The sequence below is a fragment of the Halichoeres trimaculatus genome, unplaced genomic scaffold, assembly GCF_033239565.1.
Source record: "Halichoeres trimaculatus isolate MK-OKI-2021-1 unplaced genomic scaffold, fHalTri1.1 fHalTri1_scaffold_24, whole genome shotgun sequence".
NCBI lineage: Eukaryota > Metazoa > Chordata > Actinopteri > Labriformes > Labridae > Halichoeres > Halichoeres trimaculatus.
Genome location: NW_027437202.1, coordinates 2,983,774 through 3,002,895, shown reverse-complemented (window position 1 = coordinate 3,002,895; position 19,122 = coordinate 2,983,774). Strand labels below are relative to the sequence as shown.

The window sequence follows — 19,122 nt, the reverse complement described above, 5'->3', positions numbered from 1 at the left end:
TTTGTTTGTTTGTTTTTTTTTGGTTTTCTGTATATATATTTTATTAGCGTTTTCACCATTTATACCTCCACCAGTAAATAATAAAAATACAAACACACAATGCAGTACAGCACCAAACTCCCACCCAAAGACCCTCCCACCAACACCAAAACCAAAACCATCTATGAAAAAGGCAAAGTTGTTTGACAACAATTCCAAAACCTCCAACTTTTAATGACATTTCACCCAGATGCTCAGATGAGGAGTCTGTACCTGTGGCCGAGGAGGAGGAGGAGGAGGAGGAGCCAGGCTGAGCTCAGGCTGGATTGCTGACACCGGCTGCACCCTGATGGCCGGCCTGTGGTACTCAGGGCTGGAGGTGACGGTGCTGTAGGCGGGAGGTCCCGCTGTGGTCTGCCTCTGGAGGAGCTGCAGGATGGCCTGGATGTCCGCCGTCATCTGAGACTCCAGTCTGAGAACAAAAACCAGAAACTGAGACTTTGATGCATTCATCATATCACAGCAGTGAGGGTTTGTTTATCTATTTGTCTTGTTTTGGTCGTGACCTCGTTTCACCACAGGGATCGATGATTTCATCTCATCACAGACTGAGCTTTTAGCTATTATCCTCAGGAACAACAACACACTCAGGATTCAGATCCCACCACATGATGTGTGTGTATAAGGAGGGGAAGCCTTTGCAGCTACAAACACTCTGGGATCCAGGGACGATGGTGGTGCAGAGGCCTCAGACAGTCCAAACCCACCATCCTAACCTGTCGATGGAGAGTCTTTGCAGTGTGTGTCTGCATCTGGTGGCTGAGCGCTATAAATAGACAGCTGCTGCCTGTCTGCCTCCTCCTCCTCCTCCTCCTCATCTGTATCTGAACCACACGTGCCGCTCACACACTCCGCTGCCTGCGTTCACACAGTGACTGCGGGTGTCTGGGCAGCTTCTCACTCTGAGTCCAACTTTAAAAATAACATCAAAACAGACACAGCTAAAACACATCTTCGTATTAACACCTCATTTTTTCACTCTCACTCCTTCCTGGTAAAATAGCAGGGATTCTTTTACCCAGAATGCAGCTGGATCTGCAAATTCAGCACAGGAAAGGTGCGTTTCTCACCTCCAACTATCTCATTAAAGAGGATTACAGAAATGAAAATCTAAGAAGAACGCTTCCCCTCCACCTGTTCAGGTGCTGCTGCAGCAGATCCAGCCGTTGCTCCACCTCTCCGTACGTCAGGTCCGTGTCGCTGTCGTCCTCCCCGGCCGGCGTCCCCTGACACTGGGCCGACGACTCCTCTGTGGCCTCTTCAGGACGCTGTCGCACCCACTCCTCTGAAACACACACACACTGATCATTCAGCTTCCCGACCTCTGATCAGCTTAGCGCCTCGTCAATCCTTACATCATCTGACCCTGACGCTTCCTGCTCCTCTGGAGATTAAATCCACACTTTCTGTACGTTGTTTAGAGACATCATCTCCACTCTGTCAGAAATCCTCTTAAAGCTGCAGGAGCTGAATTATGGGATATTACTTTCAAATCAACACGCTGACACGACACGGTTCCTGCGTGTCAGAGGAGATTCACACTAAAACAAGAGGAGTCCTGCGGTGACAGTGTTGCTATGATGTGGTGATTTTAACAGGTTAAGCTGTCACAGCGGCGTGGAAACTATAGGAGGTTGTGTGAGGTCAGCGTGTGACATCCAACAGCTACTTCCTGTGTGTGACCTACGATCAAAAGGGGGCGACCCTGGACTGTAATCCTCTTAAACTGAGTGGGTTTAGGTTTCGCCGTAATGACTCATAATCCTTATTTGGGGTTTTAATAGGTGTGACATTCCTCCTCTAGGGCTTTAAATTCATTTCCCAACCAAAAAACCTCTAAGCCAATCAGAATCCACGTCTCAAACCGCCCTCCTCACCTTTAAACACCTCATTCTGCATGTTCTCTCCAGCCTGCGCCTCCGCGCCGCCGCTCAGCCCAAGACTCAGGGTGTGGTCCCTCACCACCGGGTATCCCAGCACACCCGAGCACAAAGGCCTCTGCTCCTCCTCCTCCTCTTCCTCCTCCTCTTCTTCCTCCTCCTCCTCCTCGTCCTCTCCCTCCTCGGCGGCTGACTCTCTCCTGTCCTCTGCAGCAGAGGAGGCGTACAGCGGCCTCCCTGGTGAAGCCGCAGCGGCTGCAGTGGTGGCCAGCTCCTTGTTGTTGGCGCCTACAGGGAGACACGGTAACGAGGAGATGAACACACACTCGTCTGTTTGGACTCCCCGCGGGGATGACTCATTATCTCTGACAACAGGTGCTGAGTGTTTGGCTTTGGGGTTCAAATGAGGACAAACAACGTTAGAGGAGTTAAACGTGCCAACGGCGGCGACTGAGACATGCGTCTTCAGCTCTGATAGATGGAGACAGGATGTGAAATGGAGTGTTGGGTGCTGCTGTAATCGCGCAGCCTCGTAACCATAGTGACCAATTAGATTTGGCTGAACTGGAGCCAAACTGCTGTCCCAAGGCTGTTAGAAGAGAAATTACAGCCGTTCCTGCAGCGCGAGTCACTCAAACGCTGAAACGCCGTCATATTAACGCTGACTTTAAAAAACACAAAGACAGATCCTGGTCTCAAATCCCTCCTGGATTCACCCCTGAGGTCTTGTTTTGCAAACAGCACAGCGCTAATTCTCAGAGGGACTTGGATGTAATGGTGCAAACAAAAAATGATAACAACACAACGTGCAAGCACAATCCTGACCTGTGGAGGACTTCCTCCTGTAGGAGATTCGTCTGGGACACTCGTCGTCCAGGCCGGACTCGGCGTGCTTCTTGCTGGTCTGTGAAAGGACAAGGATCAGATCTTGTGTGACTCAACCTCCAGCTTCAGGCTTCACAAATCTTCCCTCAGCGCTCCATTCATCATTATTACACAGCCTTCACCAATCCCTGTGTCCGGTAATGCGCTCTATCTCCCCGCTCGTCTTCCAGGTGAGGGAAACTCTGCATTAAAGACACTTCACCTACCTTAGGGTTTTCATCCCGGAGGTCAAAGGTCAGCTCCAGGTTGGTGAGGAAGTGGTCGGCGAACTCCGGGTACATGTCCAGCACCTCCAGGATCTCCTCCCTCGTGATGGTGTGGAGGTCGCAGTAGCTCAGCGCGCGCACGTCCGCGCAGGATTTCCCCGGCTTGGCGAAGAGGTGGATCATCTCTCCGAAAATGTCGTTCTTACCTAAACGGAGGAGGGAGCAGCGCATTAGACTCCTCTCAGCTGATCCACCAGGCCTCCTCGTGTTAAAGCAGCGTGTAGTACAGGATGCTGTGACCTAGAAGCAGACACGCCACCTGGCAGGGAGCGTGCTGATGCTAAAAAGGCCAAAGGGTGTCACAGAAATCTAAAAGTGGATTTGTTCACTACTGCCTCTGTTTGGTTTGTTTTGACCTTCATAGGCTGGCCTCGGGGTTTCCACAGAGTCAGGAGTAACACTGGAGATTTGACCTCTCTAGGCTTCCATACAGGACGACAAACACTAAAACCTCCTTTTTAAGATGTAAACACTTTCTCTAGTTCTCTGTGTTAAACATACACCCTAGCATGTCGTGTGTATCGTACAGCACTGTGACACACTGCGACCCCACCACCATCGTGTGAAAACACACTCATCAGCACTTTTCCTGCAGCAGCAGAGAAAAAATGCTGAGTTGTGCGCAACCTATAACTTCTACATCCATGCACCTCGCTCATCATGACCTTATTATGTCACCGGGTTACTCCAAACCTCATTGGCTGGGAGTAGATGCTCGTTAAAAGAGGAGGAAATGCAGCTCAGCTCCCTTCTTTTTCAACAAACACCAACGTGCGTCCTCCCCCCCTACTCTTGCTGCTCCTCGCCGATCATCTGAGACATAGCTGCGAGGCGGTGGCGGCGCTCTTTGAAGTCAGTTAATACAACATAGCCGGTGGGGATCTGAGCTGCCAGAGCAGCTGTATCACAGCTCGACGGAGCTGTCTTCGTTTAGTTGGCCCACCCGCGTCGGACGCAGCCGAGTTCAGGCGGAGCTCACCGGGCTGAGTGACGGCGCCATCGCACGGCTCTTTGAAGTGGTTTCCCGCTCCATGGCAGAGTTTACAGCGCTAATTAAGCAATGTTTAGACATTCTATGAAGCAGAACAACTGCTGGATACTTCGCGTCACTTTCCTACAACTTCACAAACTGCAAACACAGAAAACAACCTTGTACCTAACATACAGTGGCCACGAACACCTACCCAAGATGGCCACCACCACGTCGTCTTTCAGGATCTCGATGGAGCCGCGTGACACAAAGTAGAGCGCAGTGAGCACGTCCCCGCTGTGCACCAGCGTGTCACCAGGTGGGGCGTGGGTGGTCTTGAACCTCATGGCCAGCGCCCGGAGGCAGCCCTTGGTGGCCCCGCGGAACGCCTTGCAGCCCTGGAGGAGGTTCTTGTTGAGGTGGAGGCAGATATCTGCCTGCAGGCACTCGGGGAAACCCTTCAGGACCTGAGAGTGGGAGACGGGTCAGAGCAGATCAGATGTGACAGAAGAAAACACAGTTTCTCACGGCAGAGGCTTGGAGAGTGAAGTTCTGTTTGGGGGTGAAGTCGCAGGTCGAATTGGATGAATTTCCAGAGAATTTTGGGACAATTGCCACTTGTGTTCTTTCCTTCTTCTCAAAACCTAGTTTATCCTGCAGAACTGATGACCTTTCTCTGCTCTCTACGGCTCTTAAGCTGCTTTAGAGGAAGACGAGACACAACACTTAGAAACTTAGAAGCTGCAGATTGACGATTAAAACAATTGACAAAGAATTCTTTACGCTATCTGGCTGTAAGTTAACACAATACTTAGTCCGATCCTGAAAAGCTGCACAGATAAAAAACAGAAATAATGTCACAAATGTTGCCGCTGGACCAAACCGTCGTCACATTAGCGCTCCTAGCTCCGTGTTAGCCTGGAAGACTGTTAAAAAATACAACCACAAGTGTTTAAAAAGATCTCTGAAGCATTAAAAGACACTTACCCTTCAAAGACAAAGACACAAACACCACTGACCTGGGACGACAAACACCACTTTAACATCAAACACTACGAGGACGGGGACACGTAAGGAGCAGCTGGATCAACACACCACAGCTCCGCTCTGTCGTTGGCACATGACGCGCCATGTGCCAACGATCACCAAACACTGGCCCTGACTGCTTTCATTTCCTCACTGGCTTTCCTCTCTGCCGCTCAGGACTGATCAGTAGATTTGGAAAGGAAAGACTGAACAACATTTGGCAAGCGCAGGTGCCACCGCCGAGCGCGCGGCCAGGCCTCCCACGGTGGGAGGGAAACCTGGCAGCGCGCTTGGCGAGGCTGTGCCCACTCTTGCAGGCGTGATTCACTCTGTCTCTGGTAGCAGATGAATAGCGTGGCGGTTGGTTGGGATACACAGATTTCATGCACAATGACACACAGAGGGACCTCGAGGCGGCCTGCGTGCAAGTCTACGGCTAACAGGGTTCAGGTCTCTGGTGACACACCTCTAAATGGACATTTGTGTGCTTTCTGCTGTTACTGACATGCACGGGGAGACACTGTGAGCCCAGTGTTGTAGTCGAGTCACAGATGTCAAGTCTCAGGACAGGTAGGTCAGGTTTCAAGTCTTTAGAGTTCAAGTCTGGGTCTGAGTCAGCCAAGAAGACTATGAGTCAAGTCCAATTGAGTCTGAAGTCTGAGCTTTGTCACTCAACTCTGAGTCAAGACTCTGATCCTCTGTGTTCAAAGTCCAAGCCAAGTCCCTCTTATGTGATTCTGACTATAGCCCTCGAGTTTCAAGTTTTAGCCACATAAAAAGAAAACGGTCAAGTCCAAGTCAAATGTGAAGCAAGTCCTCATTACCTTAGTCTATGATGAGGCCCAAGTCCTTGTCATTCAAAAGAACCCCTGGATAAGTCAGAGACTAGTCCTTGTTACATGATTCTGAGCGACTTGGGATCCCAGTGCGCAGAAGCTTTAGTTCAGGTCATGTCTCAAATGTCAAGTGCCTAACTGTAAAAAATATGAGGCAAATCTGGGTCAAGTTTCAAGTCTTCCGATTTTCCAGTCTGGCTCTGAGTCGGCAAAGAAGAAAATGAGTTAAATCTGGGTCGGGTCTAGGCTCAAGTCCTCATCGTTCAAGTCGTAGTCACAACAGAAGAAACTAGTCAAGTCTCATTACAGTCTAAGGTGAGTCCTCTTTACTCAAGGAAAAGTCTGAGTCAAGTCTCAAGTCCTCTGTGTCTGAGTAGTCAAAGACTACGAGTCAAGACCCAGCCAAGTCAACCGGTTCAGGTCTAAGCCACCTACAAAGAAAGTTATCAAGTCCAAGTCAATTCTGAGGCAAGTCCCTATTTCCTTACCCTTGCCTAGTCATTGAAAAGAAACCCTGAAAAAGTCAGGGACTAGCCCTAGTTACATGAGTCTGAGTCTAGTCTTCAGTTCTCAGTTAGACCAAATCAGAGTCAGAGTACAGTCCAAGTCCAAGATAGGTCCCAAACTCCAGTGCTCAAGTCCAAGTCACCAAAGAAACAAGGCGAGTCTGAGCTTCCCGTTAAGTACTAGTCTGAGTTAAGTCCTTGTTATTAATGTTAGTGAAAGGGGGTCCACTGTTAAAGGGCTTTAGAAAGTCAAGTCAAAAGTCATCTGAATCAGGACTACAGTCCAAAAACAGTCAGAGTCTCTGACTCGAGTACTACAACACTGGTCGGTCCGTGTTTGTCATCACAGCAACCGTTCAGAGTGGTGATTGTGTTCGTACGGTCAGCTGTGAGACATATAACACAATAAAGGGAACATCTCTTCCAATAACATGCACAAAGATCAAACTGCAGAGTCAGAATGTTCTGGAACATTCTCTATAGGCTAGCAACACTGCTAATATGGGCTAAATACACATCTACCAGTGGGGAACATTCATGTCAACAGTAGTTTGGTTAAAACGTGTACCTCCTGCTCTTACCAGAGTGGTGGGGTCATTCCGTTTGACATGAGGCAGACATGGAAAAGACAAACCGATATAAGTACCATGGACAGAATCATGACAGGGAAAGACACAGTTCCTGGATGAAGACGCAGGAACTACGGCTTTCCATCACTTGTAGCTGTGCACAGTAAATGCTGCGGTATGCCCACGGCATAGCGCTACCGCTTCACAGAGTGGTAAGAGCAGTTCAGACAAGGGTATTCAAGGGACATCAAACTCACACACATGATACCGGAAAAAGAGCAGAAACTGAAGAAACGACAACAAACTCAAAGTTAGCAGTGGCAGGAACTAGCTTAACAGAACACACGCTGCCACGTGCAGCCGCTCTCGTACCATGTTCATGTCGATGCCGTTGGTGTAGGTCCACGCGTGCTGGAAGTACTCCTCCAGCCGCTGCCGCAGAGGGTTGGGGATCTGGTGGAAGCGGATGAACTCTTTGACCCGGAGCATCTGGAGGTGATACCTGGCCGTACCGGAGTACAACCGCTGGATGATGGCGGACACGTTCCCGAAGATGCTGGCGTACATCAGAGCTGGGAGAGAAGCCACAGAGAGGATGGTTGAGCTTATGCTAACGCCTTCTCTTTCTTGGATAATCCACCTTTACAACCTGCTGGAAATAACAACAGCAGTACGGTCTGAATGTGCGGTGACTCAGCTGGCACTCACATCCGATGAGCATGACGCAGATGGAGAAAATCTTCTCAGAGTTGGTGTTAGGGGAGACGTTCCCAAAGCCCACGCTGGTCAGACTGCTGAAGGTGAAGTAGAGCGCTGTGACGTACTTATCTTTGATGGACGGGCCTGAGCTGGGATCACTGTGGTTGTATTTCTTCCCTGTGATGCAAACAGAAAGAGTGTCAAACGTGGACGAAAGACTTTCGTCAAACATTGACCAAAGTCTTTCATCAAACGTCAAACGAGCTTCTGATTCAGGTCTCACCTATCGACACCCCGAGGTTGTCCAGCCAGCCGATCTTATGCTCCAAGTAAGGCATCTCCACGTTGCCAATGGCGTACCAGATGCACGCCAACCAATGAGCGATGAGGGCAAAGATGCACATGAGCAGCATGAGGACGGCGGCACCGTACTCCGAGTAACGGTCCAGCTTTCGGGCAACTCGTACCAGACGTAGCAGGCGGGCCGTCTTCAGCAGACCAATCAGAGTGGTGGTCTAAAGAGACAAAGACAAACACATACAAGGTTTAATTAGTGTGTGTCTCCCTCCATCCCTCCCTCCTTTCCTTCCATTGGCAAGGGACTTCAGGGAACCATCAGGGGGTACACAGAGCCCATCTGCACATTCTGGAAACGTTCCCTCTCCCTAAAACACCCACATCCTTTGTATTTCCAGCCATTTGTGTCGGGCCTGCGTCCAGATCTGGTTCAACAACAGTACAACAAACCAGCAGCTTTTCCCCAGCAATCAAAATGAACAAGTTGTTTGTCTCCAGTCAGCAGCAAGGGTTAAGGTCAGGGTCGCCAGAATCGACCGGCTTCTGGATTAGAGGCTCGTAAACATATGTAGCTTTACAAAGCTTAATCTTAGTCACACATCCCACACGAATGAGACTCACAGGCGAGACGGCGGATGACTCCTGCTGGTGTAAACAGATGTTTCAAGGTCTCGGCAGGATCCCTAAGTGTCAACACGGCGTCTCTGACTCGTGTGCTGCTGCTTTAGGCTCTACGGATCATGAAAGGCGCCGTGGGGAGAGGGATTGTTGAAGCGGTTTTGGATCAAGTCATTCCCCAGCAGCGAAATAAGACTTTCATAGTCTCAGCATCCACGCACACATTTAGATGCATCCTCCACAATGTGCAGACACCGCCTTCTGTTCTGCTTAATTCAAAGCGCTTTAATCCTCCGTTTCAGGGTTCCAGTCTGGCAAAATTAACCCACAGACTCAGCGTAGGGGGTGGAGGCGAGGGGGAAGCATACAGGCATGACACAAGCCCCGATCTATTAGAGTCGCGCAATCTGGAAACGCAATAAGTGAGACTTAGAGACCACTTTCTCAGCTGACAATTACCCTAATGTCCCATGGGAAATAATTACCTGCAGCCTCCTGCAGTAATTGCACTTCCTCACATCCATACTTGCTGATTTAGGCGCCACGTACAGGTGAGAGACCGGTATCTGAGAGCGGATGATTCATGAGAGGAGAGTGTGTCTCCGTCATGGTGAGGGAGAGCGCTGGAGCTGCGTCTGATGGGTCAATTAAAGAGCCTCCGTCCTCCTGATCTCACCCCTAAATCACCGTCATCATTCACCGCCGAGCATCCGGGCAGCAGGCGCTTTCGCTGACAACTGAGAGAGCGGTGAATGAATCACGCGCGGGATCAGACGAGCCCTAAATTACCCTGTGAATGAGGCCTCTGAGCAGGCGCTACCTGGACTCTGTGAGGAGACGGGGACGCGGCACCTGCTGGATGACGAGGCCCACACAGCGCGATGTTGATTAAAATCTGGACTTACAGTAAGTCGGAGGCGTTTGAGGATGTGGAGCGGAAGCTAAAGCTCCTATTAGGAACCAGCTGTTTAAAACATTTCCGCTGAATATCCCTCTGGCCATCTGCTGCAGTGGCTTTCTGGGAAAGAGCGGCCACTTCAAAAAAAGACAGGGGTGTGCACGTGGCGGATGGCCCAATGTTGAAAAAACAGGCTAAAGGTTCTCTTTTGCAGCTGAAATACATGCTAAATTGCCCTCTTGGAACCTAAATGCCAATAAAGTGACCTTAAGGGAGGCAAACGCCTGCTAATGTGCCATCCTAAAGGCCAAAATGCTCTCAAGCAACCTCTAGGGAGCCAAAACGTGCCCTTAAGTGCCATCTCAGGAGCCAAATGTGTTCTGAAATGTTTTCTTGGGGGCAAAAAACTTGTGCTAAAATGCCCTCTATAGAATCAAAATGTGCACTCAACTGCCCTCCTGGGTGCTAAATGCACATTTAGTGCCTACTTGGGAGAAAAAACATGCCCTTAAGTGCCCTCTAGGGGGCCTAACGTTGCAATTAGGGGCCAACTTGGGAGCCTAAATGTGTGCAAAGTGCTCTCTTGGGAGCCAAATGGGCACTAAATTGTTCTTTGCGGAGCCAAAATGCGCTCTAAAGTGCCCCCTTGGGAACCAAATACATTCAATGGTGCCCTCTTGGAAGCAAAATGTGTGCTACAGAGCTCTCTTGGGGTTAAAAACTTGAGCCTAAGTTCCTTCCTCAGCGCCAAAATGCACTACAGCAACCTCTAGGAAGCCACAACGTGCCCTAAAGTGCCATCTCAGGAGCCAAATGTGTACAAAATTTTTTTTCTTGGGGGTAAATACTTGTGTTAAAATACCCTCAAGGGAGTCAAAATGTGCACAAAACAGACCATCTGGGCACTAAATGCACAATAAGTGCCTACTTGGGAGAAAAAAGTGCCCTACAGTGCCCTCTTGGGTGAAAAAATTGTGCCAATTGTCCACTTGGAAGCCTAAATGTGTGCCAAAAAGCTCTCTTGGGAGAAAAAGGTGCACTAAATTGATCTTTCTGGAGCCTAAATGAGTGCTAAAGTGCTCTCTTGGGAGTCTAAATGGGTGCTTAAGTGCCCTATTGGGAGATAAATGCGCCCTAAATTGATATCTGAAAGCCAAATATGTATATATATTTATTTTTCTTGGGGTTGAAAGCTTGTGCTAAAACGCCCTCTAGGGAGTCAAAATGTGCACTTAACTCACCACCTAGCCACTAAATGTATATTAAGTGCCTACTTCTGAGAAAAAACATGCCCTAAAGTGGCCTCTTGGGAGTCAAATAGGTGCTAAAGTGCCCTCCTCTGTCAAGAAGTTGTGCTGAGTGTCCACTTGGGAGCCTAAATGTGTGCTAAAGTGCTCTCTTGGGAGTCTAAATGCGTGCTTATGTGCCCTTTTGAGAGATAAATGTGCTCTAAATTGATATTTGGGAGTCAAATATGCCTCAAGTGCCCTTCTTGGAGCCTAAATGCACTACTGCAACCTTTGCAGGGCCAAAATGCGCTCTCAAGTGCCCATTTGGGGGCCAAAATATGGGCTAAAGTGCCCTCTTGGGTCCCAACCATTGTGCCTTCTCGCACTGTTGGGTGGAAAAAGCGCTAACTGTACGAGCCTGTTTCCTTCTTTGCCCCTGCCTTTTCAAAGACTTTGTCCAAGCCACGACCAACAGTGATTTTGATGCAAGCTCTTCAACATCTTTAAAATTCTTCACCCAAAATATCCTGCTTATTCACTTCATCCAAAAACAAAACAAACACCTTGAGTTCACTGTGCTCCCTTCTGCGTACACAGAGTTTTAAAGACGACTCTTGCACAGCGGGCCAAAAGTGAGACTGAGGGGGCCGCTTGTTACAACGAATCTGCCTCTTCTTTCTTCTTTGTTTAGCGCAGCCGCCGCCGCTGCTGCTGCTGCTTTTTGCAGAATAATAGGAGTTGAAGTGTGCTGCTGTTCCAGTCTGTTAACCAAGTGTAAAAACAAGGAGGAAAACACAAGCTGGTTCAAAGGCATGAGAGAAAAATAAACAGAGCGTTTGAGCATGAAATTAAATCAGGCTCAAGAAGCTACCGCAATATTTAAGAGCACCTACACACATTTGGCCAAAAGGCTCAATCAAATCAGTAATAATCCTCAATGTGAGCAACTGTAAAATCACTCATGCGTTCAAACAATTCAGCTGAGCGCTTCAAACTCTGGTTGCTTCTGTGCAAAAAAGAGCTCAGCCCTGACTGGGAGAATATGATTTGACTTCTGGTTTCATGCAAATTCACAGACCCTTTAATTTGCAATAACCTTAACAGTTCGTACAAGCCAGTGTAGAAAACATAGGCAAATAATCTCCTCCAATCCAGACAGGATGCTGATATGAAAAATATGGAAATAGAGGAGCCCCATGCCTCCTGCAGGTAAATTCAGCACCGCATCATTTCTTTACATGTGCCAGAAAATGAGACATCGACCTGCCGTGATTTAATGAAATCAATGAGACAGGAAAAAACTCTCACATGGTGTCAGCGATGGTTTCCAGGCAACAAAAGTGCACGAGATGAAGTCTAAAAATAGACTCTGCTCAAAGAGATAAAATAACACATGGATGTGTTTGATTGGGAGAAGCTAAAAATATGATGTTTTGTTGTTCTGGTCCTGTCACCGCCAGGTTGGGACGATGAGCCGTAACGAGAACACACGTCCTGTCAGAGCACCAGACGTGGAGCTGTGTGACACTGTCGCTCAGCTGTCTGCTCCGTTCCCTCTGCCTGCCGCTCACTGCCAGCCTGCAGCCATGGAGCCGCTCACAGGCGCCAAGGCTAATGGTAAATAATGACTCTGCAGCTGGACGGGTTGACGTCAGGGTCTCGACCTCGACGCACGAAACACTCCAGGACTACTTCTTGCACATTTTTTCCTAATTTGGTGTTTTTCCGCCTCTGCATTTCTCCAAATTTTGTCTCATTAGCTACTTTGGCTCCTAAAAGTGAGACTTTCTAGAGACTTCCAAACAAAGTCAGCGACTTCAAAGCGTCACATTCCCGCCCTTTGTTGTCCCCGCTGTCTCCTAGCATCAGATAACTCACTCAGTCATCCTCTGTGAGTAGTTTCTCACAAGCAGAGTGTTTTGGGAGGCTGAGACCTTTTTAACTGATCTGTGCAGCCGGGGGGGCCTTCCAGACAGGCTCTGATGAAAAGAGAGCGGAGGGAAGCAGATGTGACAGCTGGCGTCAGATCGGTTTAGCAGGGCCCGGCGTTGGAGGAAGTACAGAGAGATATGACGGTTGGAGATGTGGCGGCGAGTCGGGGAACGGGTGGTGAGTCGGTCCAAGTTGAAAAGACACTGAGACAAACTAAAGATCCAAAACATTGAGTAACCATAGCAACGACTGCTACATCATTAAACAAAGCTGACTCGACTCACCTCGTCCGATCCTGAGCCAAAGATGAGCAGGTCAAACGGGATGGCGGCCACCATGTCGATGAGGAACCATCCTTTGAAGTAGTGGATGGCGATCTTGGCCGGGTGGCTCACCACCTCTTCGTTGATGTTCACATACGTGGTGCGGAAGTTTATGAGTATGTCCACGATGAACATGATGTCCACGATGAGGTCCACCACGTTGAGCGGCGAGCACGAGTAGCCGCACTCCCTTCTCCGCTGCTCCTCGATGTCGTTGAGGAGGAAGGCGGCGGAGTACGGCGTGAAGATGGCCGTGTAGATGACGAGGAGCAGGATCAGCCAGTCCCACACGGCTTTGAAGGGGCTGTAGTGGAGGATGGTCCACTTGTCCATGCGGGGGGTTTGGAGCTTGTACTCGGGGAGGACGTCTGCGCCCAGAGACAGGACCTGGAGAGTCGATCAAAAGCAGGAAGACTCGTGATTGAAAGACAAACTTCTACACCATCAGCATGCATAAAACCCTGACAGAGGACGGAGGTGAAACCCTCTCCAGTGAAGCGGGGCGTCTCCATCATTATCTCTGTTATTACAGTCACCATATACACCCCGATAGGCTCCAACATCGATATTACAGCGGCGTCACGGCCCATTTGGGATAAGGGTCTCGATGACTCGCAGGTAATTATAGGTGCGGGGAGAGGATTCATCTATTCATCTGAGTGTCTAACACTTCAATGGGCAGGCGACGGCTTTTGCTGCTGATTATCGGAGCTGTGAGGAATGCAGAAGAAGAAAGAAAGCGTGTTACATTCAAGGGCGGACAAGCGGTGACTGAGAATGGAGAAGCCTCTACTTTGTGTAAGGGGAGCGGAAAACGCTGAAGTGTTCATAAGTGAATTGGTTATAAGAACCTCCTGCCCTTCTACGCGGCGGCGAGGGTCAAAAGCTTTTACCCTGTGATACGGGATAACCTTTGGAATCGATCAGAAAGCAAAGGACGGACAAAGGGGAGCGCCTTCTATTATTCATCAGGCTGCCACTTCATTAAAAGCGGATGTTTCGAATGCTTGCTTTCATTACGCTCACGAGCCGGCTGTAATTGGTGCTGACTTTCACATATTTCTGCTTTTTTTATTGATTCCTGTCGGCAGCTGAAGGAGCACAGCAAGAATGTGAAAGACATGCTTTTTATGCTCTGATGTTGCCTTGCACTCTGCCGGCCACGCCAAGCACGGCAGGATACATTACCTCCAGCGGCCTGCTGGGAAGCCTGGGAGGAGCCGTTTGGTCGGCACAATGAGAGCTCTGGATTAACGTGTTGCAGCCAATCTGTTCCTAAATAAAAGATCCCATCTTAATTATTTAACCCACCGACTCTAGCTGTGTGCACAATTGAACTCTCTCCTGTGGGATAGTGGAGGGCTGGTTGGTGTGTTTGGCTTGGCTTCAAACCGGATGCAAATGAGCATTAGCTTTCCTCTTCTCTCGCAGGGTATTATTCATAAGTGCAGAGTGTTGTTTTGTGTTTTCCGTCACGTGGCTTTTAACGTCAAGGATCGGCCCTGATTTGATTGCGTGTAAAACTCAAGTTAACCCACATGTTCACAAAGAGAACATCAGATTGTAAGAGCGCGCGCTTCCTCCAGGAGCTGACGGAGACGCCTCGATCCCTGCTTCCTGAGCCCGATTCGAGACATCTGCTGCCTCTGCTGTTTGCAGATTTAAACTGCGTATCCCAGGGAAACGGCATGCTCCTCCCTAAGGCTCGCTTCCCCTCCTCTGGTCCTCTGATCATGTTGTTGCTGAACAGCTTGCGGTAAACAAAACGTAGAAATGACAATCTGCTCCAACTGGAGCTGCTTCCAGTCAACCAGGGAAACATGCGTGTGACAGCAAATTTATGAGCTGGGCTACAAGAAGTTTTTAATCTAGAAAAACACAACTGGACGACAAAAACATCCATACGTTTCATCAGAAGGCCACAGAGTGCAGTTAAAACATCTTTAAATTGAGTTTCCGCGCCTTTCAGTGCCTTTGAGCGTGAGCAGGGGTCATTTTCCTCGCCCCCTTATCTGTTACACCATTAATGGAGCATAATGCAGAACCGAGACCTTATCCGTGGTTTCTGCACAGCTCTACCTCACCTCTGGGAATACATTAACGTACAGTTCTGCTCTTCTCCGAGCCGCCGCTCAGGCGTGGCGGGAAGGTGAGAACGCCCTCTAACCTCGTCAGTAACTCGAGAAATACGGCCGGGGCTGTGGACGCTGTCTGGCGGCGGTAAGAGTATCCCTGATTATCCGCCACAAGTGATAGACGCCTCGGTTGTTTTACGTATCAGGCCCCTGTGGTTTCAATTAATCAACTGGAGGCACACAGAGGACAGGTGGAGGAGGGGGAGGAGGAGGGGGGAGGCAATCTGCTGACTCCATCGGCTGCTCAATTTGTGAAGGTGTTATATATGATGATATCACAATGAACGGTAAAATTGGATTCCAAAGTGACCCTAATGTGGACCACGCAGGCTCGGTGGGGTGAATTTATTGATTACCATAGACTTGACAAGACAACTGTTATTCTCTGCCCTCTTGGGAGCCAAAATGTGCTCTAAAGTGCCCTCCTGGTTGGCAAAACGCTTGTAAAAGTGCCTTCTTGGGAGCCAAAACACACTTTTTAGTGCCCTCTTGGGAGACAGAATGCGCTAAAGTGCCCCCTTGGGAGCCATAATGGGCCTAAGTGCCATCTCGGGAGCCAAAATGCGCACTACAGTGCCCTTTCAAACCCAGAATGTGCACAACAGTGCCCTCTTAGTGGGCTAAAAGCACTTATGTGCCCTCTTGGGAGCCAAAATGTGCTACAGTGCCCTCTTGGGTGCCAAAATGTGTGCTCAAGGGAGCAAAAAAACGCGTTACAGTGCCCTCTCAGGAGGTATACTGCAGTGAAGTGCCCCCTTGGGAGCCAAACTGTGCTCTAAATTGCCGAACTGACTTGCGAAGCACTTACTTAAGTACCCTTGTGGAAGCCAAAATACATATTACAGGGCCCACTTGGGAGGCAAAATACGCTACAGTGCCCTACTGGTGGGCATGGAGCACTAAAGTGCCCTCTTGAGAGCCATAATGGGTTAAAGTGCCCTCCTGGGAGCAAAATTGTGTGCTCAAGGGAGCCAAAACACACAGTACAGTGCCCACTTGGGAGCTAAAATGCGCACTACAGTGCCCATTTGGGAGGTATACTGCACAAAAGTCTCCTTTTGGGAGTCAAAATGTGCTATAAAGTGCCCTCCTGACTGGCAAAGTGTTTGCTTAAGTATCCTCTTGGAAGCCAAGCAAACTTTACAGGGCCCACTTGGGAGGCAAAATACGCTACAGTGCCCTACTGGTGGGCATGGAGCACTAAAGTGCCCTCTTGAGAGCCATAATGGGTTAAAGTGCCCTCCTGGGAGCAAAATTGTGTGCTCAAGGGAGCCAAAACACACATTACAGTGCCCACTTGGGAGCTAAAATGCGCACTATAGTGCCCATTTGGGAGGTATACTGCACAAAAGTCTCCTTTTGGGAGTCAAAATGAGCTATAAAGTGCCCTCCTGACTGGCAAAGTGTTTGCTTAAGTATCCTCTTGGAAGCCAAACAAACATTACAGGGCCCATTTAGGTGACAAAATGTGCTACAGTGCCCTATGGGGGATAAAATGTGTGCTTAAGGGAGCCAAAACACACGTTATAGTGCCCACTTGGGAGCTGAATTGCTTGTACAGTGCCGTCTTGGTATGTATACTGCATGAAATGCCATCTTTGGAGCCAAAATGTGCTCTAAATTGCCCTCTTAAGAGCCAAAACACATGTTACAGGGCCCACTTGGGAGGCAAAATGCACGCTACAGTGCCCTCCTAGTAGGCATAAAAGACTCAAGTGCCCTCTTGAGAGCTATAATGTGCTACAGTGCCCTCTTGGGAGCCAAAATGTGTGCCCAAGAGGGCCAAAACACACATTACAGGGCCCACATAGAAGGCAAAATGCTTGCTACAGTGCCCTCTTAGAAGGTACACTGCGCTAAAGTCTACTTTTGGGAGCCAAAATGAGCGTTTCAGCTTCCTCTCTTCTTCTTTTTTTTTGTTTCCTGCCCTTCAAAAAGTCTGTGCTCACCTCAGCTGGACAGAGCACCAGAACCTGATTCTTACTGTCTTGATAAACTAAGATCCCAGGCTCTTTGTGGATAATACTCTCACATGATGATCTGTCAATTACCAGGAAGCCAGGGGTGAAACATTCAGCTCTGTTATAATAAAAATAATGATGATGATGTATTTAGAATAATTAAAAAAATCACAGCGACCAGTTCTAAACTAATTTCTTTTTTACGGCTCAGTGAAAGGCTCATTTGGAGGAATAATTGAAGTTTGATTTCCTCATCTCTCAGTTACTATAAACATCCTGGATCTTGGAAATGGACTGCAGCTCATTTCTGATCTGCTAAAGTGTTTTCAGTGACTCTGAAGTGTCAGCGTCTTACCTGTGTAACCTTATCGGTAACATTGTGCGTGCGGTCCTTGACTTTCGGCGCGATGATGGTTTTCTCTGAGGACGGAGGCGAGGGGCACTTCTTCTCGTTATTGGCCTCAGAGAAGTTGAGCGTGATGAGCGGGATCTTGTTGATGGTGCTGTACTTGTTGAGGTTGGAGTCAGAGGTGGAGCCCAGCAGGCTGGATTTGATCTGGCTGAGCGGCCCTGAAAGCGACACAAGGAGGACACCGGTTACACATTTCTGATCGTTGGGTGAGTCGAGGACTTTGGGGAGATCATCATTTGTGATTGTTGTGACATGAGACGTGAGCATGGCGGAGGAGCGGCTCCTGACTTTTGGAGTGAGTTCAACCACAACACAACACCAGGAATACAGCAGACACTCTACTCGACCCGTCTAGAGTGAACAGGTCTTTCAGAGTCGCTCATTAAAAGATCATGAAGAACACAGTTGGTGAAAGAGAAGAATGACTCAATGCACAATCAAAGAATGAACTTCACACACTTAGTCAAAGCATCTCTGAGTGATGGATGTGACCAGAGTGTCCAAGTCACAAAATGTTCCCCAGCCGCTCCACTCACTGTTCCCTCACACACTCTCATCCTGACTTGGAGTGAAAGCATTCAACACTGCGACAATATGTGACAGCACTGTGACACACACACACACACACACACACACTGACATGTGGCCCGATGAAGGTGATAAAAAGTGAAAAAGAGAGAATTGCTGCTTCAGCCCGGGCGCTCTCTCCCCCGTTTTTCACACGGTTTACAGTACAGTGATTGAGAGTGGAGGACAGAGAAACCGACAGCTGAGATGAGAGAGTGCGTGCACAGCTTTCGACGCATGCCACAGAGAGGAGACTGGGAAATAAAAAAAACAACTGAAAAAGGGAAGAGCTGAAGCCATACCCCCAGCCATCCAGGAGCGAGACACTGGCAAACCAGGAGAGAGAAGAGACAGGAGGTAAAGGGGGAAGTGGGGGTGTGGGAGGGTGGCATAGCAGATATGAGTGCAAACATCACTTATAGTATCACATCAAAGCAGGAAATAGAGCAGTTAGGCAGCGTTCTGAGTTAACTTATGCATAACATGGGGCAGGTATAGATCCTACCAGTGGTGTGCACAAGGGGTGGCCCAGTTGTTGAACTACACACACTTAAGTGTCCCATTGGTAATAAAAATCCACTAAAGTGCCCTCTTGCAGGCTAAAACACACCCTAAAGTATCGTCTTGGGAGGCAAAACATGCACAAAAATGCCCTACCCTGTTTGTAGCAAAAACTTATATAGGTGTCCTTTTGGGGGCCAAATGCCCTTTTAGGAGCCATAAAGTGCCCCTTTATTAGCTAGAATCTGCTTTAGTGCCCTTTAGGGCGCCAAAACAGTAAAGTGGCCTCTTGGGAGCCAAAACAAGTTCTTAAATGCCCTACTGGGAGCCAAAATGTGCTCTAAAGTGTCCTTTAGGGAGTCATAACAGGTGCTAAAGTGCTCATTTGTTAGCCAAATGTGCACTTCAATGTCCTTTTCATAGATAAAGTCCACTTAAGTGCCATTTTGGGTGCCAAAACAAGTGCTTAAGTCCTCCCTTTGGATCCAAAATGTGCACTAAAGTGCCCTGTTGGTAGCTAAAATTCATTTAAGTGTCCCATTTGGTAGCCAAAATGCCCTACCAGGAGCCATA

At 48.8% G+C, this 19,122-nt stretch overlaps 1 protein-coding gene across 4 annotated transcripts in view; it reads right to left on the bottom strand.

The window, feature by feature from the left end:
* LOC141785750 (voltage-gated inwardly rectifying potassium channel KCNH7-like) overlaps positions 1-19,122 on the bottom strand; it is a 48,769-nt gene that overhangs the window by 2,137 nt on the left and 27,510 nt on the right. For 2 of the 4 annotated variants that reach the window (XM_074664222.1, XM_074664221.1), the window contains 11 exons: positions 17,425-17,639; positions 12,935-13,360; positions 7,960-8,191; positions 7,686-7,853; positions 7,350-7,549; positions 4,255-4,507; positions 3,011-3,216; positions 2,745-2,823; positions 1,917-2,207; positions 1,174-1,324; positions 253-451 (listed from right to left, as the gene is read on the bottom strand). In XM_074664222.1, the coding sequence (XP_074520323.1) occupies positions 253-451; positions 1,174-1,324; positions 1,917-2,207; positions 2,745-2,823; positions 3,011-3,216; positions 4,255-4,507; positions 7,350-7,549; positions 7,686-7,853; positions 7,960-8,191; positions 12,935-13,360; positions 17,425-17,639 (2,420 nt within the window). Of the gene's footprint in view, positions 1-252; positions 452-1,173; positions 1,325-1,916; positions 2,208-2,744; positions 2,824-3,010; positions 3,217-4,254; positions 4,508-7,349; positions 7,550-7,685; positions 7,854-7,959; positions 8,192-12,934; positions 13,361-17,424; positions 17,640-18,350; positions 18,375-19,122 lie in introns of all 4 variants that reach the window. The other 2 variants (XM_074664219.1, XM_074664220.1) reach the window with 2 other exon arrangements.